General features: G+C 35.4%; 1 protein-coding gene across 5 annotated transcripts in view; it reads left to right on the forward strand.

The window, feature by feature from the left end:
- The window catches only part of cobl (cordon-bleu WH2 repeat protein), a 147546-nt gene that overhangs the window by 64256 nt on the left and 61878 nt on the right, over positions 1 to 21412 (forward strand). For 3 of the 5 annotated variants that reach the window (XM_056474974.1, XM_056474975.1, XM_056474977.1), the window contains exons 3-6: positions 3194 to 3388; positions 6587 to 6797; positions 18203 to 18431; positions 21308 to 21352. In XM_056474974.1, coding sequence (XP_056330949.1) covers positions 3194 to 3388; positions 6587 to 6797; positions 18203 to 18431; positions 21308 to 21352 — 680 coding nt within the window. The remainder of the gene's footprint in view (positions 1 to 3193; positions 3389 to 6586; positions 6798 to 18202; positions 18432 to 21307; positions 21353 to 21412) is intronic. The other 2 variants (XM_056474976.1, XM_056474978.1) reach the window with 1 other exon arrangement.

The following is a 21412-nucleotide window of genomic DNA, read 5'->3' on the forward strand; positions in this document are numbered from 1 at the left end:
TAATAGTTTGATGTGATACTTTGTCTGGTTTGGTTTTGTAAAAGTACGATACCTGGTAATAAACTGCCATTAAATTTTTTCTTATTTTACAGACCTAAATATCTCTATATTATTTTGGTTGGATCAGCTGTGTTTGATTAAGTTTAAAGCTAAACTGGGCAGAGCTGCGGCCCTCCAGGAATTGAGTTTGAGACCACTGGTCTAAAGTCTTGCTTACAGGACACACCATTACTCTTAGTCCTATAAGCGCCACCTGCTGGAAGAGAATGAATTTTTTAATCATACTTTGCACCAGTATATTGTATGTAGCATTATTTCACAGTCAGAGTGTTGTTGTATTTTTCTCTTACACAATATATTTTAATCACCAACTATCCAATATAATGTATGTTGCTCATTTGTGTACATGTGTTGAAAGCACTGCAGAATCAGCAGGGATAACGCAACCAATTTGTTTTTGTATTGGTTTCTAGTTAAAAAAAAGTATTGAGTTACTCCCCAAAAAGTAACTAGTTGCATTAATTAGTTACTTTTTATAGAAAGTAACGCATTACGTTACTTTTGAGTTACTTTTGCGTTACTTTTTATAACCTGGCTGAGACTTGATCTCTTTCAGAACTTGTTTTTATTCTTTTTTAATAGAGGAGCTCTGCAATTAACAATGCACTGTTTAACCTACACCTACCTACATTTACCTTTGAAAAAACACATTAAAAATATATATTTTAGGATGATGTAATCTGAGAACTTCCTGACCCCAGAGCTCTACAGGCCGTATATACAGATTATTGAAAGTATAAAGCAATGTGTTTGCTACTTTTGTTCTATTTGTCTCAAGTAAAATCACTGTCCAATGGACAATCTCATTTTCCTTTTCTTCGATGCGATGAGCATTCTCTCATTGACTGCGTGATTCATTGTGACTACTTAAATTTTAATTCAGCAATTTATTTTTTGAAAGCTAATTATTTACATTTTCAAAAAAATAGCTCAAATATTATGTTTTTTTTTTTTTAAAGCAATGCGTTACTTTACTCATTACTTAAAGTAATATTATTACATTACCCCAACACTGTGTTTATATATATTCATTTATTCATTTTCTTTTTTGGCTTAGTCCCTTTATTACTCAGAAGTTGACACAGTGGAATGAACTGCCAACTTAGCACATGTTTTACGCAGCAGATGCCCTTCCAGCCACAACCCAACACCGGGAAACACCCATACACTCCTGCATTCACAAACATACACCACGGCCAATTTAGCTTTTATGTATATACAGTTGAAGTCAGAATTATTAGCCCCCCTGAATTATTAGCCCCCTGTTTATTAACGGAGAGAAGATTTTTTCAACACATTTCTAAACGTAATAGTTTTAATAACTTATTTCTAATAACTGATTTATTTTATCTTTGCCATGATGACAGTAAATTATATTTTACTAGATATTTTTCAAGACACTTCTATACAGCTTAAAGTGACATTTAAGGGCTTAACTAGGTCAATAAGGTTAACTAGGTGGGTTAGGGTAATTAGGCAAGTTATTGTATAACGATGGTTTGTTCTGTAGACTGTTGAAAAAAAAAATTAGCTTGAAGGGGCTAATAATTTTGACCTTAAAATGGTTCATAAAATATTAAAAACTGATTTTATTCTAGCTAAAATAAAGCAAATAAGACTTTCTCAGAAGAAGAAAAATATTATCAGACATACTGTGGAAATTCCCTTCCCTTCCTCTGTTAAACATAATTTGGGGGAAAAAAATTCAAAGGGGGGCTAATTATTCTGACTTCATATATATATATATATATATATATATATATATATATATATATATATATATATATATATATATATATATATATATATATATATATAATAGAATTTTTTATTATAGTTAAATTGTAAAATTATTGTCAAATCGACCATTTGCTTGTAACAATATTGTAATCAAATTCAAACTTTTTTTGTCAGATATACAGTCTTCCACAGTACTATGTGCAGTGAAATGCTTAAATGACCAACCAGTTACCTTTAAAAATACAAATATAATAGTATCAATAAGAAATAAATTATGGTATAAAACAACAGATAAGAGAAAATAGGAAAACCTTATAAATAGAAACAAAATGCTATAGAAAATTATTACAAATATAAAGTATTTTTTTTTTAAATCTTATATGCAATACAAAAAATTTGAAAAAAAAAAAATAACAAACTGGTGTTGATTAACACAGTGTACACTGATAAAATAAAATAAAATACAATATCCAGGGAGTGTTTAAACATGCATGAACATTGTTGGAAAAAATAAAGAGAACCCAAACCAGGAGACTCGACAAGCAGAATTTCTTTATTGAGACATGTTGGGTGGTCTGCAGTCAAGCAGCGTCTTCAAGAAGTCCACAAGTCTGCAAGAGTCTACAGGAGCCTCTTACAAATCTGCAGTCTGTTTAACAAGTCTGATATTTGTTGAAAATGAAGATTCAAACTTGATTTAGGTGAATTTTAGTCTCTATCCGGGTCTCTGCACCAAAACTGTTGTGAATAAAGAGTTAAAGCAGGTGAATTTTTCGGGAATATTCAAAGCAAAATTATTTAATGAGAACTCACCATTGATGTGTCGTTCATCAAAAAATCTCGACTACTGCAGCCTGGCACTTAGTAGAAGCACAGGTTTAGTAGAAAAATCTTGTTTTCCATGCCTTGCCTGAAAGTATCACCCGGCCATTTGTTAGACAAAAACACAGCTGTGCCTGGAACTTACAATATGCATTACTTTAGAGACATGATATTATATTTACACATAGGCAGTCACACCTGACGTGCCTAGAACTTATAATTTGCATTACTTTGGAGAAACGATACTGTCTCTTACACATAGGCAGTCAAACCTGATCCCTCAGAATGCATCTTACAATGTACAAACATACTTTATAAATTTAAAGAAATGTGTAGTCTAACAATGTGCAGATGTGCAATGTTAATAAATATCAGTAAATGTCTAGATAATGTGAAAAATGTTCAGATGTGCAATATCCATAAATGACCAGACCATGTGCAAAAGTGGATGAATGAAAAACTGTCCTTAAACGTCTACCATGGAAAAACATGATTGATGCATCACTAATATTTTCGTTACATAATCGCCAACCAAATCCTTATTTATAACTCTTCTGGATGTTTTTGACAGGAGGAGAATGAAGGCCCAGGCTCCCCCTCCACCAAGGCCGCCCCAGCCTGCCCCCCGCAGGATTTTCCGTAATGCTGTTCCTGACGGAGGAGGATCTTCTGGGGGAGACAGCAAGGAAAACATGCTTCGATCTTCTGTGGATCTTCATATTAGTCTTCCCACTGGGTACCAGACCACCATCAATGTGGATGGCAGGTGTGTACGCCCACTGCACTGATATTAGCCTAAACATTCCATTATATTTAATACTGGATGCTAGATTAGCATGTGGTACGTTTGATTGAATAGAGTTGAGACAGGAAATGCACTGTCACATTGTGCACAATAACCTTTAGACAAAATACAGCTGGTGGAACGAACGTAGCACAGAGGTCATGAAAATATTTTTTTACTTGCTATTTTTATAATACATTATTTTTTTTTAAACATCGCACATGAACTACAGATAACAGTCTCTAAAGCCACATCAGTGATGGATATAAAAGTAAAAACTCCATAACCAACTGTAAAATGTCTGTTAAATGTCATCTATGTGTTAACTGTTATGCACACATTTTAAATCAGTCAACCAAATCAAATGTAAATCACTGTTTCACTACCAAATTCACACACAACATATGCCATACTTTGACATTGAACACGGTGATCTTAAGAAAAAGCTAGACAAAATACAGCTGGTGGATAGAATGTAACACAGAGGTCATGAACTGATTTTTTACTTGCTGTTTTTATAACACACTATTTGTCACACACTGATTTTTTACTTGCTGTTTTTATAACACACTATTTGTCACACACACGCACACACACGCACACACGCACACACACACACACACACACACACACACACAAACACACACAAACACACGCACACACACACACACACACACACATTTATAAACATCACACACTAAAGCTACATCATTGATTGATATAAAAGTAAAAACTCTATGTAATTTAAAGATATTGACTTACAGTTATAAAACCAACAGTAAAATGTCCAGCTACACTCACTGTCCACTTTATTAGGTACATTTTACTAGTACCATGTTGGACCTCTTTTTGCCTTCAGAACTGCCTTAATCCTTCGTGGCATACAGTGGATTCAACAAGGTACTGGTAATATTCCTCAGAGATTTTGGTAAATATAGACATAATAGCATCACACAGTTTTTGCTATTTGTTGGCTGCACATCCATGATGCGAATCTACCATTCAACCACATCCCAAAGGTGCTCTATTGGATTGAGAACTGGTGATTGTGGAGGCCATTTGAGTACAGTGAACTCCTTGTCATGTTCAAGAAACCATTCTGAGATGGTTCGCACTTTATGACATTAGAAGATGGGTACACTGTGGTCATAAAGGGATGGTCATGGTCAGCAACAATACTCAGGTAGGCTGTGACGTTGACACGATGCTGCATTGGTACTAATAGGCCCAAAGTGTGCCAAGAAAATATCCCCCACACCATTACACCACCACCACCAGCCTGAACCGTTGATACAAGGCAGGATGGATCCCTACTTTCATGTTGTTGACGGCAAATTCTGACCCGTATACCATCCAAATGTCACAGCAGAAATCAAGACTCATCAGACCAGGCAACGTTTTTCCAATCTTCTATTGTCCAATTTTGATGCGCCTGTGTGAATTGTAGCCTCAGTTTCCTGTTCTTAGCCGACAGGAGTGGCACCCTGTGTGGTCTTCTGCTGCTGTAGCCCATCCACCTCAAGGTTTGATGCGTTTTATGTTCAGAGATGCTCTTCTGCATACCTCGGTTGTAATGTGTGCTTATTTGAGTTACTGTTGCCTTTCTATCAGCTCGAACCAGTCTGGCCATTCTCCTCTGACCTCTGGCATCAACAAGGCATTTGCGCCCACAGAACTGCCGCTCACTAGATGTTTTTCCTTTTTTGGACAATTCTCTGTAAACCCTAGAGATGGTTGTGCATGAAAATTCCCATAGATCAGCAGTTTCTGAAATACTCAGACCAGCCCGTCTGGCACCAACAACCATGCCACATTCCAAGTCACTTAAATCACCATTCCTTCCCATTCTTTTTTGAACTGCAGCAGATCATTTTGACCATGTCTACATGCCTGAATGCATTGAGCTGCTGCCATGTGATTGGCTGATTAGAAATTTGCGCTAAGAGCAGTTGGACAGGTGTACTTATTAAAGTGGCCGGTGAGTGTATGTGTCAGCTATTGGTTAACACACAATATTTGCCATGATTTTAAGCCCGTTTGTTAGTGTAATAGATTTGAGTTTTTAGCTGGGATTAAATAGATAATTTTGATAAATGTCAAAAATCGAATAATACCAAGAAAAAATTTTTATTATTCCATGATTTTAAAATAATAATGATATATCTTATTTAAAAATACTAATATTTTATTATTATTATTATTATGGGTTCCCAGGCTTCTTGAAAATACTTAAAAGTACTTAAATTTCAGACATATGGATTCAAGGCCTGGAAAGTACTTAAAACAAACATAGGTCTTTGAATGTTTAAATTTAAATCTTGGACAATAACACTGACAAATAATGCACTTTTTACCAATATTTCAGAAACCGTATTTGAATACCACCATCATTGCATTCATTAAATTTTATTAAAGTTCTTTGAACATAACTGTTTAAAACGATCAAAATTGTTGAAAAATGTAAATTAAATAATAATAATATATTTAATATATAACAATATTTAAATGATTGTATATTGCTACATGGACACTGAATGCTATTGTATATTGCTACATGAATACTAATACTAATACAAAAGCGAATATTATACCACAAGACCATTAAATGAAACACAAATTATAATAATAATGTTAAAAAATGCAAATAAAATTGATTTATTTGACATGTTTAATGTAAATATTAAGTGTAACTGAAAGTGTACGTACAGTAAGGACTTTCATGGCTCTACATATGCTGGGGTATGAATTACAAAGCTTAATTTACACTTACTGGTGCTTTAAAAAGTTCTTAAAAGTCTCTGAACATGCTGCTCATGAAAGCATGGGAACCCTGATTAATAATAATAATAATTAAAATAACATATTTAATATATAACAATATTTAAATTATTATATAATATATTTTACACACAAAAAAAAGTTTCATGAGGGTCTGGAGAGCTGTTATTTTGTTTGGCGTGGCGTGGGTTTCATTGCTGACAATGAGTTGGTGAAGCCAAACATTGAAGACCAGCGTTCATGTAGCAATTTGCTGCAATTTACGTAACACCTGTAACCCAAGCTGACTTTCTCTCCATCGTCCTATCACAGGCCTGTCTGCGTCACATGATGTAATTACAAGTCTGAACCGTCAAGTAACTCTATCCTTCTCTGTCCTTATGTCTCCTCCGGTCTCTTCAGAAAAGCTCTGATGGATCTGCTGGTGGATCTGTGCAGTCAGTACCATCTGAATCCAGCATATCACACTCTGGAGCTGTTGTCACCCGAAGCTCAGCCTGTCAGCTTCAAGCCCAATGCCCTGCTGGGTGCCCTGGATGTCTCCTGCGCCCTGATCAAAGAACGAGTGCTGGAGGACAAGGTGATTCGGAAGCCTCCACCCAAAGTGCCAGAGGTGAGTGTCTGTAACACAATGTTTAATAGGTTTTGACCTCGTGCCATACGGTGATGTCATTTTCAGAAGGTCTTTACATTTAGAGGCATGCAACAGAAGCTGGTACTACACTGCTGTGGACATCACTACTGTTGAAAATGTTGTATAATTACTGTGGTTTTAAGGTTAGCTTTGTTCTTATATCATTTGTGTTAGCCATATTGAATGCTCTTATTGTGTGAGCAACTGTTGTCTTCATTGCAGTAGTTTTCTGCATTAACAAGATCTACAGTGACACATGTAATACTTTGCAACTGTTTAAAACAGTCTTGGTTCTTGTATATCTTTAGTGTATGATCTCCTTTTCAGGAAAATACTAACTCTAAAGTGAATATTTGGACCACAAGACTAATAATTGAGCCAAAAAAGTTATAAATCATGGTGAAAAATACAAAAATATAGAAATTCTTTGTTTTATGCCTACATTTTTTCTTCATTGCAGTAGTTTTCTGCATTAACAAGATCTACAGTGACACATGAAATACTTTGTAACTGTTTGAAACAGTCTTGGTACCGATTTTTGTATGTCTTTAGTGCATGATTTCCTTTTCAGGCAAATCCTAATACTAAAGGAAATATTTGGACCACACAATCATTAAATGAACCAAAATAACTTAATGGTGAAAAATACAATAATATAGAAATTATTGCCTACATTTATTCTTCATTGCAGTAGTTTTCTGCATTAACAAGATCTACAGTGACACATGAAATACTTTGTAAAATGTCTTGGTACCAATTCTTGTAAAGCTTTAGTGTATGATCTCCTTTTAAGACAAATACTAATACTAAAGCGAATATTTGGACCAATAAATGAGCCAAAAAAGTGACTAAATAGTAAAAATTTATTTTATGTCTACGCTTTTATTCTTCTTCAAATACTCATATTTGTGTTTTTCCAAAGATATATAGCTGAACAAAGTAATATATTCTTAATCTCATTGATATACTATATACTATATATAAATGTTGTTCAATGGTGATGTCTTGTTCGGTTTAAATGCATCAGGAGAGCCGAGTGATCATAAAGAGGGTTCGAGCAAAGGTACAGTACAGTGAGTCATTCGTAGACTCTGATCTGAGTTTGTGTTCTCTCTCTTTCTCGAGTGTCTCTTTCTCCTCCCCCATCATGTGTGAATATTTGATGAGAGTCTTACCTTTAGTTACCATGCATTATTTCTTCCTCAGCCTGGCTTGCTGGCCTCTCTCTCTCTCTCTTGTCTCTGACCTCTGGGAAGAAATAGAGGCTATGACCTCTGATTCTTCAAGAACAACAGTACAATCTGCTTCAGGCAAATGAAAGCACACATAGGTAACACTTTACAATAAGGTTGTATTAGTTAATGTTAGTTACTAACATTAACAATCTATGAACAATACATTTATAACAGTATTTGTTTATGTTATCTAATATTAGTTAATGAAAATACAGCTGTTCATCATTAGTTCATGTTAACTCGGTGCATTAATTAATGATAGCAAGGATGAATTTGGATTTAAATGATGCATTAGTAAATGATGAACTATGATTAATAAATGTTCTTCATAATGCATTAATGTTAGTAAATCTAATCTAAATGCATTAATTAGCAATAAATATTGAAACCTTATTGTAAAGTGTGACCGGTACATACAGTGCAATCGAAAAGTATTCATAGCGCTTCACTTTTTTCAAATTTTTTTATGTTACAGCCTTATTCCAAAATGGATTAAATTCATTTATTTCCTCAAAATTCTACACACAATACCCCATAATGACAATGTGAAAAAAGAGTTTTTTTAATTGTTGCAAATTTATTAAAAATAAAAAACCTGAAAAATCACATGTACAGAAGTATTCACAGCCTTTGCTCAATACTTTGTTGATGCACCTCTGGCAGTAATTGCAGCCTCAAGTGTTTTTGAATATGATGCCACAAGCTTGGCACACCTGTCTTTGGGAATTGTTGCCCATTCCTCTTTGCAGTACCCCTCAAGCTCTATTAGAGAAGATGGAAAGTGATGGTGTACAGCCATTTTCAGATCTCTCTAATAGATGTTCAATAGGATTTAGGTCTGGACTCTGGCTGGGCCACTCAAGGACATTCAACATGTTGTGAAGCCCCTCCATTGATATTTTGGTGGTGTGACTTGGTCTCCCCAGTCTGAGGTCAAGAGCACTTTGATGCAAGTTTTCATTCAGGATGTCTCTGTACATTGCTGCATTCATCTTTCCCTCTATCCTGACTAGTCTTCCAGTTCTCCTGCTTCTTAAAAACATTCCCACAGCATGATGCTGCCACCACCATGCTTCACTGTAGGGATGATATTAGCCTGGTGATGAGCGGTGCCTGGTTTTCTCCAAACGTAACGCCTGGCATTCACTCCAAAAGTTCAATTTTACTCTCATCAGACCAGAGAATTTTGTTTCTTATGGTCCGAGAGTTCTTTAGATGCCTTTTGGCAAATTCCAGGCGGGGAGTGGCTTCTGTCTGGCCAATCTAACATACAGGCCTGATTGGTGGATTGCTGCACAGATGGTTGTCCTTCTGTAAGGTTCTCCTCTCTCCACAAAAGAATGCTGGAGCTCAGATAGAGTGACCATCGGGTTATTGATCACTCAGCTTAGATGGCCGGCCAGCTCTAGGAAGAGTCCTGGTGGTCCCAAACATCTTCCACTTACGGATGATGGAGGCCACTGTGCTCATTGGAACTTTCAGAGCAGCAGAAATTTTTCTTTAACCTTTCCCAGCCTTGTGCGTTGAGACAATCCTGTCTCAGAGGTCTACAGACAATTCCTTTGTCTTCATGCTTGGTTTGTGCTTTGACATGTTAACCTTGGGACCTTATATGGACAGGTGTATGCCTTTTCAAATCATGTCCAATCATCTGAATTTACCACAGGTGAACTCCAATTAAGCTGCTGAAACATTTCAAGAATGATCAGTGGAAACAGAATGTACCTGAGCTCAATTTAGAAAAATCTTTTTTGAAATCTTTTGTGAATCGCTATGAATACTTTCCTGATGCACTGTATGTACAGAAATGAAGATACATTTTTTTTAAGGGGGTGAATCATTTTGCCCAACCTCATATTAATCTGGAGTAACTTTTAGAGTAGATCTTTGGTCTTTATGTTGGTCGTTATGTTGTCTCTGGAAAAAAACTTGCACTTGAAAAGTCGCTGAGACAAAGTCACTGTGAAATCTGCTGAGTCAAAAGTGTGCAAGCGCAGCAGCTTTTACTTCACGCTCGAATACATCCTGTGATATTGCTGTAAATATAACAGAGGAAGAACTTTTTTAAAATCATAACCTTTTGATGCATACAACAGCAGTGCGATGAGTCTAGGCTGGGTTCTGGTGCTAACGATCACATTGGTGGGGTTAGAACGTTTAGTACATCATTGATCAGTGTTTTTTTAATGCTTTTTGAAATACATGCTAATGTCTATGGAAGATGGCAATAACAATCATCTTCCAAATACTCTGAAAACATGTGTCATTCACAGATACATACTGTTTGTATAACTGGAATGTTTATCACACCATTATCAAAAAATATTATCTTTTTTTGGTAATACAGCCTATAAATATGTAGTTAAGATACTAGAACACGCAAAGGTCTGGGCCTCGCTTTCATTTTCACTTTCAAACAGAAGCTATTTCGGGGCACAGAATATGCTGTTTTGAAAGATATATCTGAAGTAAATGTATGTTTTTGCAGTCAGAAAGTTTGTTTATGTTAGCAGGAAGTTGCTAGGCAAAAAGCACTTCAGCAGCATTTATTTGAGAGCGCACAAGAAGATCTGCGCTTAGTGTTGCCAGATGATGCTGACTGTTTCCAGCCCAAAAGCTCACAAGCGTATATACACTGTTCTAAGCATATGTATGCGAAGAACGGGGGCTATGGCATTTCTTTGGGAGATCAAAACAGGTTTATGAGGGCAGACCGGGGCTGGCGGGCACTCCGTTGCAAAACCGCCTAAGTTTTCACTACCCGTCTATGTCACCTTTTACCCGCAAAAATAAATTCAAAACCGCCCAATCAGGCAACACTGTCTGCGCTTGAGCAGCGCGTATTTGAGGGCGTGCAAGAAGCTTTCTGCACAAGCAGAGGAAATCGGCGCGGAAGCATAGAGATTCGCATGCTGTAGGCTATTAGATGAATGCAATCTCGACTCGTAATACTGCGCTGACGACATTTGTCATTGAAATAACGCCACAAGTAGTTAGTACATCTGTATAAAAAGGCCTGCCACCACAACGGAAGAAATCCTAGCGGAAACACTGTATATGCTTTATATGTAATGTACATATGCAGATTTTTGATTGGACTTGTGGATATGTGCAGGTATAGATTACTCATGGAGGAATATGATTAAGTATCTGTACAGTTGTGGATGTACATGTGCATATATATATATATATATATATATATATATATATATATATATTACATATGTTTATTTATTATTATTTGCTGGCATGGGAGGGATTTGGGGTTTGTTCTTTAAAATGTGAAAAACTTTAAATACAATATTTAAAAAATAAATAAATAAAAATAACTCTGAAAGGCAACTTACATGTGGAAAGGTTAAATGAACTATGGCTGAACAAGATCTGCTTTTTCTTACATCCAAAATCATATTTCTTGGGGAAGTGCAAACAGAAGAACTTTCGCCCTTGGTTATGCAACCAAGAGCCACGGTCAAAAAATGTTTGCAAAACTACACTTTTAAAAAAAGCTGGGTTCCTTCCATCTTTCATGTTGTCCCAATTCAAATGAATTAAGTTGACTTCATTCATTCACATGGGGCGTCAGCATCAACACTTCCAATTCATTTTGTATGGGAGATGTCAGGCGTTGCCAAACTGCATTGTGGATTCATCAGCACTGCTTCAGTGGTGTTGCTCGCTGCAGAAGTTGGGAATTTCTCAACTTTTCAAGTGCCAATGGACGCGTCAGCCAATCAGATCGCTTTATGCAAATACACCAGCTCAGACAGTAGTCAATTGCAGACTAATTTCATTGGGTGATGCTGCTATGATGATCGTGTCAGCCCCAACTTCAGACATGCCCTCTGTCAAGCGTTGACGCTGAAGCCCTGTGTGAATCGGCCGTTAAGGCAAACCGTAGTTAGTAGGTCATAAGCTCTCCGTAAAGTCATGCGTAGTCGCATTGAATGACGCAATATCCAATAAAAAGAATTTAAATCGTTAAACTGCTTTAAAATTCTGCAACTAATGCATCCATATATACTGTAACTCTCCTATGAAAATGAAATTATAAATCACATTTTTATTGCTCATTAAATTATAGTCAGTCACTAATAACAGATGATGCGAATGCACGGGGAATACACATGACGTTATCAAAACATTAAACTTGATTTTTTTTTATATCCTACTCATGAAAGAGAAAAGAGCAGGGAGAAGAACTCAGTCGTGAAGAAATTCTCGTTTTAATTGGTGGACACAATTAACACAAAACACTCCTTTAAAGATAATTAAACTCTTCTTTCACAAGCCGAAACAAATTCGAGATTTGGGAGGAAATTAAGGCTGTGAGTAGAGGGAGATCATTCTTCATTATCATCGTGAGCTCTCCAGTGTATACAAATCTCGCTGTCATCTCTACTCTACCGTTATACATGGCTGCCGTAAATATTTAGTTGGACGTAGAGTTACGTTTAAACTAAGTATTGTGGTGCAACACAGAAATATTTAGTAATGTGTAAGTTGTAACGTAGTGTCCCTTTAAGTCACAACTATAGGCTGTTTTAACTAACGCACTGCTGGTACCTCTGAACCACATCTCTTTGGACTGTGGGGGAAACCAGAGCACCCAGAGGAATCCCACGCCAACACGTGGAGAACATGCAAACTCCACACAGAAATGCCAACTGACCCAGCCAGTACTCGAACCAATGACCTTCTTGCTGTGAGGCGACAGTGCTAACCACTGAGCCACTGTGTCACCCTGTTAACTTAATTGTTTTTACAAATTTCAGTGGATTGAACATAAAACAATTAAGTTGTCCCAAAAGACGTAAGAATTGAGATGATTCAGCTTAAGTAGTTTGAACAAGCCACAAAAAAGCCTTTTTTGAGTGTAGTTATAACCCCAAGGTAAGCTTATGGTAAAAAGAAAAACTGTGTGTTACGTCCAAATAATTTTTCTAAGCTTGACCCATACTTGAACATGAGAGTCTAGCATTATAAATGACATAAATTAGCACAAAACCACAAATGTTTATCAGGATCGCAGATATAGGCCACATGCTAGCTCAGAAGTATTTGACTGTAGTAGAGAAGGGTTAGGATGGGTCACACTTATGGTTATTTACAGTAAGAGCAGGATGTTATAAATGTTAAACCGTGTCAGCACACTTAACCGCTTTCTGAGAACTTCATTCTGTAAGTAAATGCCAGTTAAAGCTCCACCAAAATAGCTTTGAACACCAAACATTAAAATCACTTTCATTTGTATTCATTTTGAAAAGTCTGAAGTTAAGCAGTTCACAAACTCGGAATACAACAAAGTTTTACTTTCTATTAATGACACATTAACATGAGAATTGCTGAAATGCACAAAAACATTCAATGCAGTACAGGCAAAACTTTTGTGCAACGTAATCCAATTACATTTCCCCCCAAAACAACCATAAAGATTTGTGTAGATTTCAAAAAGACTATTCGTTGCTGTTAAGTACATGGTTTACTTGTCATGAAACAGGAATATCTGACTGCAAAAAGCTGCAGCTGACCATCTATTGTCACATACACTCAATGGCTACTTTATTAAGTATACTTTACTAGTACCGGGTTGGACCCCCTTTTGCTTTCAGAACTGCCTTAATCCTTCGTGGCATAGATTCAACAAGGTACTGGAAATATTCCTCAGAGATTCTGGTCCATATTGACATGATAGCATCACGCAGTTGCTGCAGATTTGTCAGGTGCACATCCATGATGCGAATCTCCCGTTCCACCACTTCCCAAAGGTGCTCTATTGGAATAATTCTGGTGACAGGGAGGCCTTTTGAGTACAGTGAACTCATTGTCACGTTAAAGGAACCAGTCTGAGGTGATTCGCACTTTATGACATGGTGCATTATCCTGCTGGAAATAGCCATCAGAAGATGGCTATACTGCGGTCATAAAGAGATGGACAGTCAGCAACAATACTCAGGTAGGCTGTGGCATTGACATGATGCCTAATTGGTACTAAATGGGCCCAAAGTGTGCCAATAAAATATCCCCCACACCATTACACCATCTCCACCACCACCATCACCAGCCTGAACTGTTGATACAAGGCAGGATGGATCCATCTTGCATGTTGTTGGCTCCAAATTTTGACCCTACCATCCGAATGTTGCAGGAGAAATTGAGACTCATTAGATCAGGCAACATTTTTCCATTCTTCTATTGTACAATTTTGGTGAGCCTGTGTGAATTGTAGCCTGTTTCCTGTTCTTAGCTGACAGGAGTGGCACCAGGTGTGGTTTTTTGCTGCTGTAGCCTATTCACCTCAAGGTTGGACGTGTTGTGCATTCAGAGATGCTCTTCTGCATAACTCGGTTGTAATGAGTGGTTATTTGAGTTACTGCTGCCTTTCTATCAACTCGAACCAGTCAGGCCATTCTCCTCTGACCTCTGGCATCAACAAGGCATTTGTGCCCACAGAACTGCTGCTCACTGGATATTTTCTTTTTTTCTGACCATTCTCTGTAAACCCTAGAGATGGTTGTGTGTGAAAATCCCAGTAGATCAGCAGTTTCTGAAATACTCAGACCAGACCGTCTGGCACCAACAACTATGCCATATTCAAAGTCACTTAAATCACCTTTTTTCCCCATTATGATGCTCAGTTTGAACTGCAGCAGATCGTCTTGACCATGTCTACATGCCTAATTACATTGAGCTGCTGCCATGTGATTGGCTGATTAGAAATTTGCGTTAACGAGCAGTTGTACCTAATAAAGTGACCGGTAAGTGTATGCCAGCTAGATATTTAGCATATTTTTCTTATCAGTATCTGTCAGTTGCGCTTTATAGCCACTCAGTCATATGGACCAGCCACCAAAAGCACTTTGATTATTACAAAATATACACACAGGTGATAAATACATTACTGTCTAATTAGCCTTTTAATTAATTTACAAATGAGAACATGAAGGACAGTTTAAATACTGCATGTTTTTTTATCCAAAGAAGTATAAAATAGCAGAGTAAGCTTTTCTTCAAGCGTGATTACACTGTAACTCATATGCGACACAAAGCAAACAAAGTGTTACTGTTTTATGACAGCTCAGTCATCTCTGGTGTATTTTTTGATTGCATGATAATGTTCAGGAACTGCCACAAGTTACGTTTCTATGATGAAATTAGCTATAGGTTTACTGTAGATAGTTTGGTTTCATGAGAAAAAAAATGGTATTTGCATTTGAGTAACTGTATTAGGTAATATGATTTATTGGTTAAAGTACCTCAAGTGTAATTCAGGTCTCAAGAAGATATTTTTTTTCTAAGCAGTATATTGTGGTTGGAGAAACTTCCTCTGCAAAACACTGCAAACTTGCATTTACGATCTAAATTGCCCACTGCTCATGCGAAACTTCAGATATCTGGGTTGCATCTTATCTTACCTCGATCGTGCATATGATAATAGCTAAAAAGGGGTGAGATTGCTGTACATTTACAGGAAGAGAGCATTTTAATTAGGTACCATTTGTGTTCACACTTTTTTTCCAGTAAAACTCTTTCCTACAGAGTTGAATCATAGTTTAGTTCAGTTTAGCCTTGATATTCGACTACATGAACATTTGCTTTCATATTCTTTATAATTTCCTTCAAGATAAAGCATTATATTTTTAAGTAATATTTAAATAGGGTAGTTCACTCAAAAATGAAACTCCTGTTATCATCTACTTACTTTCATATTGTTTCAATTTGCATCGTAGTTGTCCTCAACACTTTTTGGCTGATAAGAAAAACAGAAAAACAGAATAAAAATCGGTTTTGTTTTTAATTGTCAAAATCTATAACAAAAATGAACTGACATTCGTCATCAATGAATAATGACAAAGCAAAAACGCTTAGGGAAGGACAGTTTGTTAAAACACCTCCTATAAGAACTAATCTCAGTAATGTAGCCTATACTCTTAAGCAGGGGTGACCAACCCTGTTCCTGGAGATTGACCTTCCTGCAGATTTCAGTTGCAACCCATACCAAACACACCTGCCTGTAATTATCAAGGTCTGTTCAGGTCCTAATTAATTGGTTCAAGTGTGTTTGATCAGGGTTGGAGCTGAACTTTGCAGGAAGGTCAATCTCCAGGAACAATGTTGAGCACCACTGCTCCTAAGCAATTTTTACTACATGTGTCATTAAAAGTCCAAAAATCTCAGTGTGTATGAAAAAAAATCTAAGATTTAAATATGGGTGACGCGGTGGTGCAGTGGGTAGCGCTGTCGCCTCACAGCAAAAAGGTCGCTGGTTCCATCCTTGGCTGGGTCAGTTGGCATTTCTGTGTGGATTTCCCCATGTTCGTGTGGGTTTCCTCCGGGAGCTTCGGTTTCCCCCACAAGTTCAAAGACGTGGTATAGGTGAATTGGGTAAGCTCAAATTGTCCGTAGTGTATGCGTGTGAATGGATGTTTCCCAGTGATGAGTTGAGGCTGTGTAAAGCATATGCTGGATAAGTTGTCGGTTCATTCCGCTGTGGCGACCCCAGATTAATAAAGGGACTAAGCCGAAAAGAAAATGATTGAATGTTCAAATATATTATAAAAATATTATACACAGTAGGAGACATAAGACCCAATCCCGGTTCTACTCTTTAGCCCTTCCCCTTACCCCTCGTTTTGCGCGTTCACCTGAAGGGGTAGGGGTGTCCCAATTCTCTTTAGCTTGAAGGCGTAGGGCTAAGGGAAAGGGCTAGATAGCCCTTGAAACTGAGATTTTTCAGGACCACACTTGAAACCAAGAGGTACAAAAATTTCATTTTGCTGCACATGGAAGTCAGAAGATGCACAAATTAGTATTTTTTTGGCATTATTACGAATTTTAAAACAAACTAGCATGTTTTAATACACTCATAGCGGCATTTGTGTTTTATCGTCATGCTTAAAAAAAATGAAACGGTAAAATAAAAGCTTTTTTTAATCCCTAATAATCACTCTTTTTTTCGCAGTGCCACATTATGTTGTTAATGTTGTTTTTGGTGTGTTTACCTAGATGAATATGGCCACGGTGTAAATGCACAGTACAGTTACGATCTTATTGCACATTTTATCGTTATGATATCATGATATTGTTGCTATCAGTGATTTCCTGACGATAAATACCAAAAAATATCCCAACTGGAATAACTACAGCAGTCACGATCATCGATCTCATATGAAGGAAGAGATCGTGATGACATATGGTGACGTGTGCAGGTGCTGTAGTGCTGTCCCATTTCTTAGGGGTACATTTTTAAGCCCTTCCCCTTCACACTCTTTCAAGGGCCAAGGGGAAGGTGTAGGGGTACAAAAATAGTATTCACATTGACATATGTAAGTTTTCAACACGTCACCATTTTTACACCAAAAAAGTATTGAACACATGAGGAAAGGGAGGTGCAGAAAAACAGTGAAACCAGCTGAACTCTCTCAGTAGTTCTTCAGCAATCCTCTGCCCTTCATCATTGTAAATGAATATTAGCTTCTTCAGTCAAACATCTACATTAGCAGGATGATGAAGATGAAACCAGAGTGGAGATTTCAGCAAGACAATGATTTAAAACACAGCCAAGGAAACTCTTAAATGCATTCAGAGAAAGAAAACCAAGCTGTAGAATGGCCCAGCCAATCACCTGACTCAAATCCAATAGAAAATACAAATTACAGATCAGATTTGAATAGAAAAAACTCACAAAACCATCAGGAATTTTACATTCTGTTGAAGTAAAAAAACTAGTAAAAAACTCACACCTGAGCAATTCATGTCATTCTCACTTCTGAGCACTTCATTTTCCACACGAGAGTCGTCTTTAAGCTGCCATATATAAACGCATACTGTATATAAAGTTAAAGCACATATTTGTAATTCCTATGGTTGAAAAATATATTTGAAAGTGTCAATTTTTGCAGTATTTGCTAAATATAAATATATATTTGCAATATGTGTGAAGTCCAAATTTGAACTTGTATGCCATAAATGTAATTCGCATATATTGTCATAAAACAGATTTTGATATGGGACAAATTTTTTTGAGTGAACTAACCCTTAAATATCATTCATGTTGATGGGTGCATCAGGGAACAGAATTTTAAATAAACTGTTATGAATGAACTTGTCCCATTCTTCACACGTCTGTTTCTTTTTCTCTCATCACAGAAAACCGTGCGCTTGGTAGTGAACTATCACCGCAGTCAGAAAGCTGTGGTTCGAGTAAATCCATTAGCATCCCTGCAGACCCTGGTGCCTGTGATCTGTCAGAAGTGTGAGTTTGATCCAGCCCATGTCCTGCTCTTCAAAGACAATATCAGCCACCAACAACTGGACTTGGACAAGTCTCTGAGCGATCTGGGTATCAGGGAGCTCTATGTCCTGGATCAAACATTAGGTATGGGATACACAATGTTACATTAAATAAAGCTCTACATTTATAGGTGCAGTATGTAAGGTTGAGGTTCAATTGTCCTAGTGGAAGTAAACGGTATATTGCAATCCATATTCCAAATATTGTATATTTTTTTCACCTGGCCCCTCCTCTATGTTCTTGAATGGGTCAACTAATGAAAGCTTTCTGTGGAGTTTTAGTGGAGGGCACACAGAAAAAAGGGTTTATTGGATTAGCATTTTTTAAGGTAACTGGTTGAAAACAATTTATATGGGCTGAATGCAAACAAACAAATTAAGTTGAACATTACTACATTTAATTTGTTTGTTTACATTCAGCCCATGTAAATTGTTTGCAACCAGTTAACATTTTAGTATGGAGATTCTGCCCAATGTGTAAAGTGCTTAGAGTGACTAGAAAAGCGCTATATAAATGTAAGGAATTATTATTATCATCATTAGTAGTAGTAGTAAATCCAATAAATCATTTTATTCAGTGAATAGGTCAACAAGTTGTTTTTAGAAATATGTGGATGGAAAAATGATTGTCTCATACTTAAAACTGAAAGGCCTGAGGTATTTAATAATTTATACATTTTTTTGATCTTTTTAATTTATAAGAATGATAATTTATTGAATTATGCTTGAGTTAGTTACAAGATAGGTGAGTTTTGAAATTTGGCTCAAAAAATGTAATGTAAAAATTTAAATGTGAAAATGTAATTAACATTAGCAAATTTTTTTTTTAACAAGAGGTTTATGGAAAACAAAGAAATATTTAACCATTTAACCAACAGTTTGTTTCAGAATTATCTAAATAATGTTTTTAAATTCTCTTATGCACTCCAAGGCTGCATTTATTAGATCAAAAAAACACAAAATAATATAAGAATTTGTATATACTGTGATTTAAAATTACTGTATTTTAGAAAATATAAAATGTATTTATATATATATATATATATATATATATATATATATATATATATATATATATATATATATATATATATATATACATAAAGAGGTCAATTGAAGCCAAACAAACATTTGAAACATTTAAACATTAACAATTAATTTCATTTTGACTTATCACAGAACTAATTATATTCATTTTTGTCTTGTGTGACAGTAAAAATGCAATTTCATGTCAACTGTTCATATATAAGTTTTCCTGGAACCCAAAAAATGATATATATATATATATATATATATATATATATATATATATATATATATATATATATATATCTATATATATCTATATATATCTATATATATCTATATATATCTATATATATATATATATATATATATATATATATATATATATATATATATATATATATATATATATATATATATATATATTTTTCACTTAGTACTACACTCTCAGAAATAAAGGTACGCGAGCTGTCACTGGGGTGGTACAAATTTGTACCTACAAGGTCCATGTTAATACCTCAAGGGTACAAATTAGTACCTAAAAAGTACAAAAATGTTCCTCCTAAATTTTTTAGGTAGTAATATTTACTTTTAGTTCAAGAGCAACTCATTGTTTCAGAATGATCTGAATAATGTTTTTAAAATCTCTTATGCACTCCAAGGCTACATTTGTTAGATCAAAATATTAAAAAAACACACAAAATTTTTTTTTTTTTAAATAAAAAAGAGGTCAGTTGAAGCCAAACAAACATTTAAACATTAACAATTTATTGCATTTTGACTAATTACAGCACTAATTATATTAAGTTTTGTGATGTGAGACAGTAAAAGTGCAATGTCACGTCAACTGTCCATGTATAGGTTTTCCTGGTTACAAAACCAAATAATGATATATATTTTTCTTTCACTTAGTAATAGTAAGGCTGAAGCTAAGTTCAAGAGCAACAGATTGTTTCAGAATTATCTGACTAATGTTTTTAAAAGTCTCTTATGAACTCCAAGGTTGCATTTATTAGATCAAAACAGTCAAAAAACACAATAATATTTAGAATTTGTATATATTGTAATTTAAAATAACTGTATTTTAGAAAATCTAAAAAAAAAACATGAAAAGGCTGAAACTAAGTTCAAGAGTAACTGATTGTTTCAGAATGATCTGAATAATGTTTTTAAAATCTTAAATGCACTCTAATGCTGTATTTATTTGATCAAAATAGTCAAAACATTAATATTCAGAATTTGTAAATACTGTAATTTAAAATAACTATTTTAGAAACTATTTTAAAAACATTTTTAAAACTTTTTTCATAAAAAGAGATCAATTGAAGCCAACCAAACATTTTAACATTAACAATTTATTGCGTTTTGACTCACAATACTAATTATATTCATTTTTGATATGTGTGACAGTAATAATTAATGCAACATCACGTCAACTATCCATATATTCGTTTTCCTGGTACCAAAAAATGCTATATATTTTTCTTTTACTTAGTAATAATAAGCCTGAAACTAAGTTCAAGAGCAATTGGTTGTTTAAGAATGATTGTTTCAAAACAGTCAAAAAATGACTGTAATGAAATATAAAATATAAATATAAAATACTCTAATATAAAATAACTGTATTTTAGAAAATGTCATTTATTTCTTTGGTGGCAAAGCTTCAATTTCAGCTGCCATTACACTGGTCTTAAATGCCTCAGAAACTTCTTGTTGAGAGAAGTATGCACTTTCCATATCTGAGCTGAGGAAGTGTCAGTGCTATTGGTACATAACTTAAAAGGCACAAATGTCACAGCCTTTGACATTTGACTGTTCTTTACTGTCTGGTAGTCAAATGAAAAGTCAAAAATAGAACTTCTTTCTGCTCTTCCTTATTTGCCTTCAAAATGTTTTTTTGTTTTTTTTTTTTTTTTTTGGTTTGATTGTTTCCAGTTCTCCAGCCTAAAATGGCTTCGACACCTGCCTTGAACTACTCAGGTACTCATGCCGTGTATGCAACTTTGGCTAAATAGTTGTTGTGGTGGCTTAACCCTACAT

This window comes from Danio aesculapii, chromosome 16 (genome assembly GCF_903798145.1).
Source record: "Danio aesculapii chromosome 16, fDanAes4.1, whole genome shotgun sequence".
Lineage (NCBI taxonomy): Eukaryota > Metazoa > Chordata > Actinopteri > Cypriniformes > Danionidae > Danio > Danio aesculapii.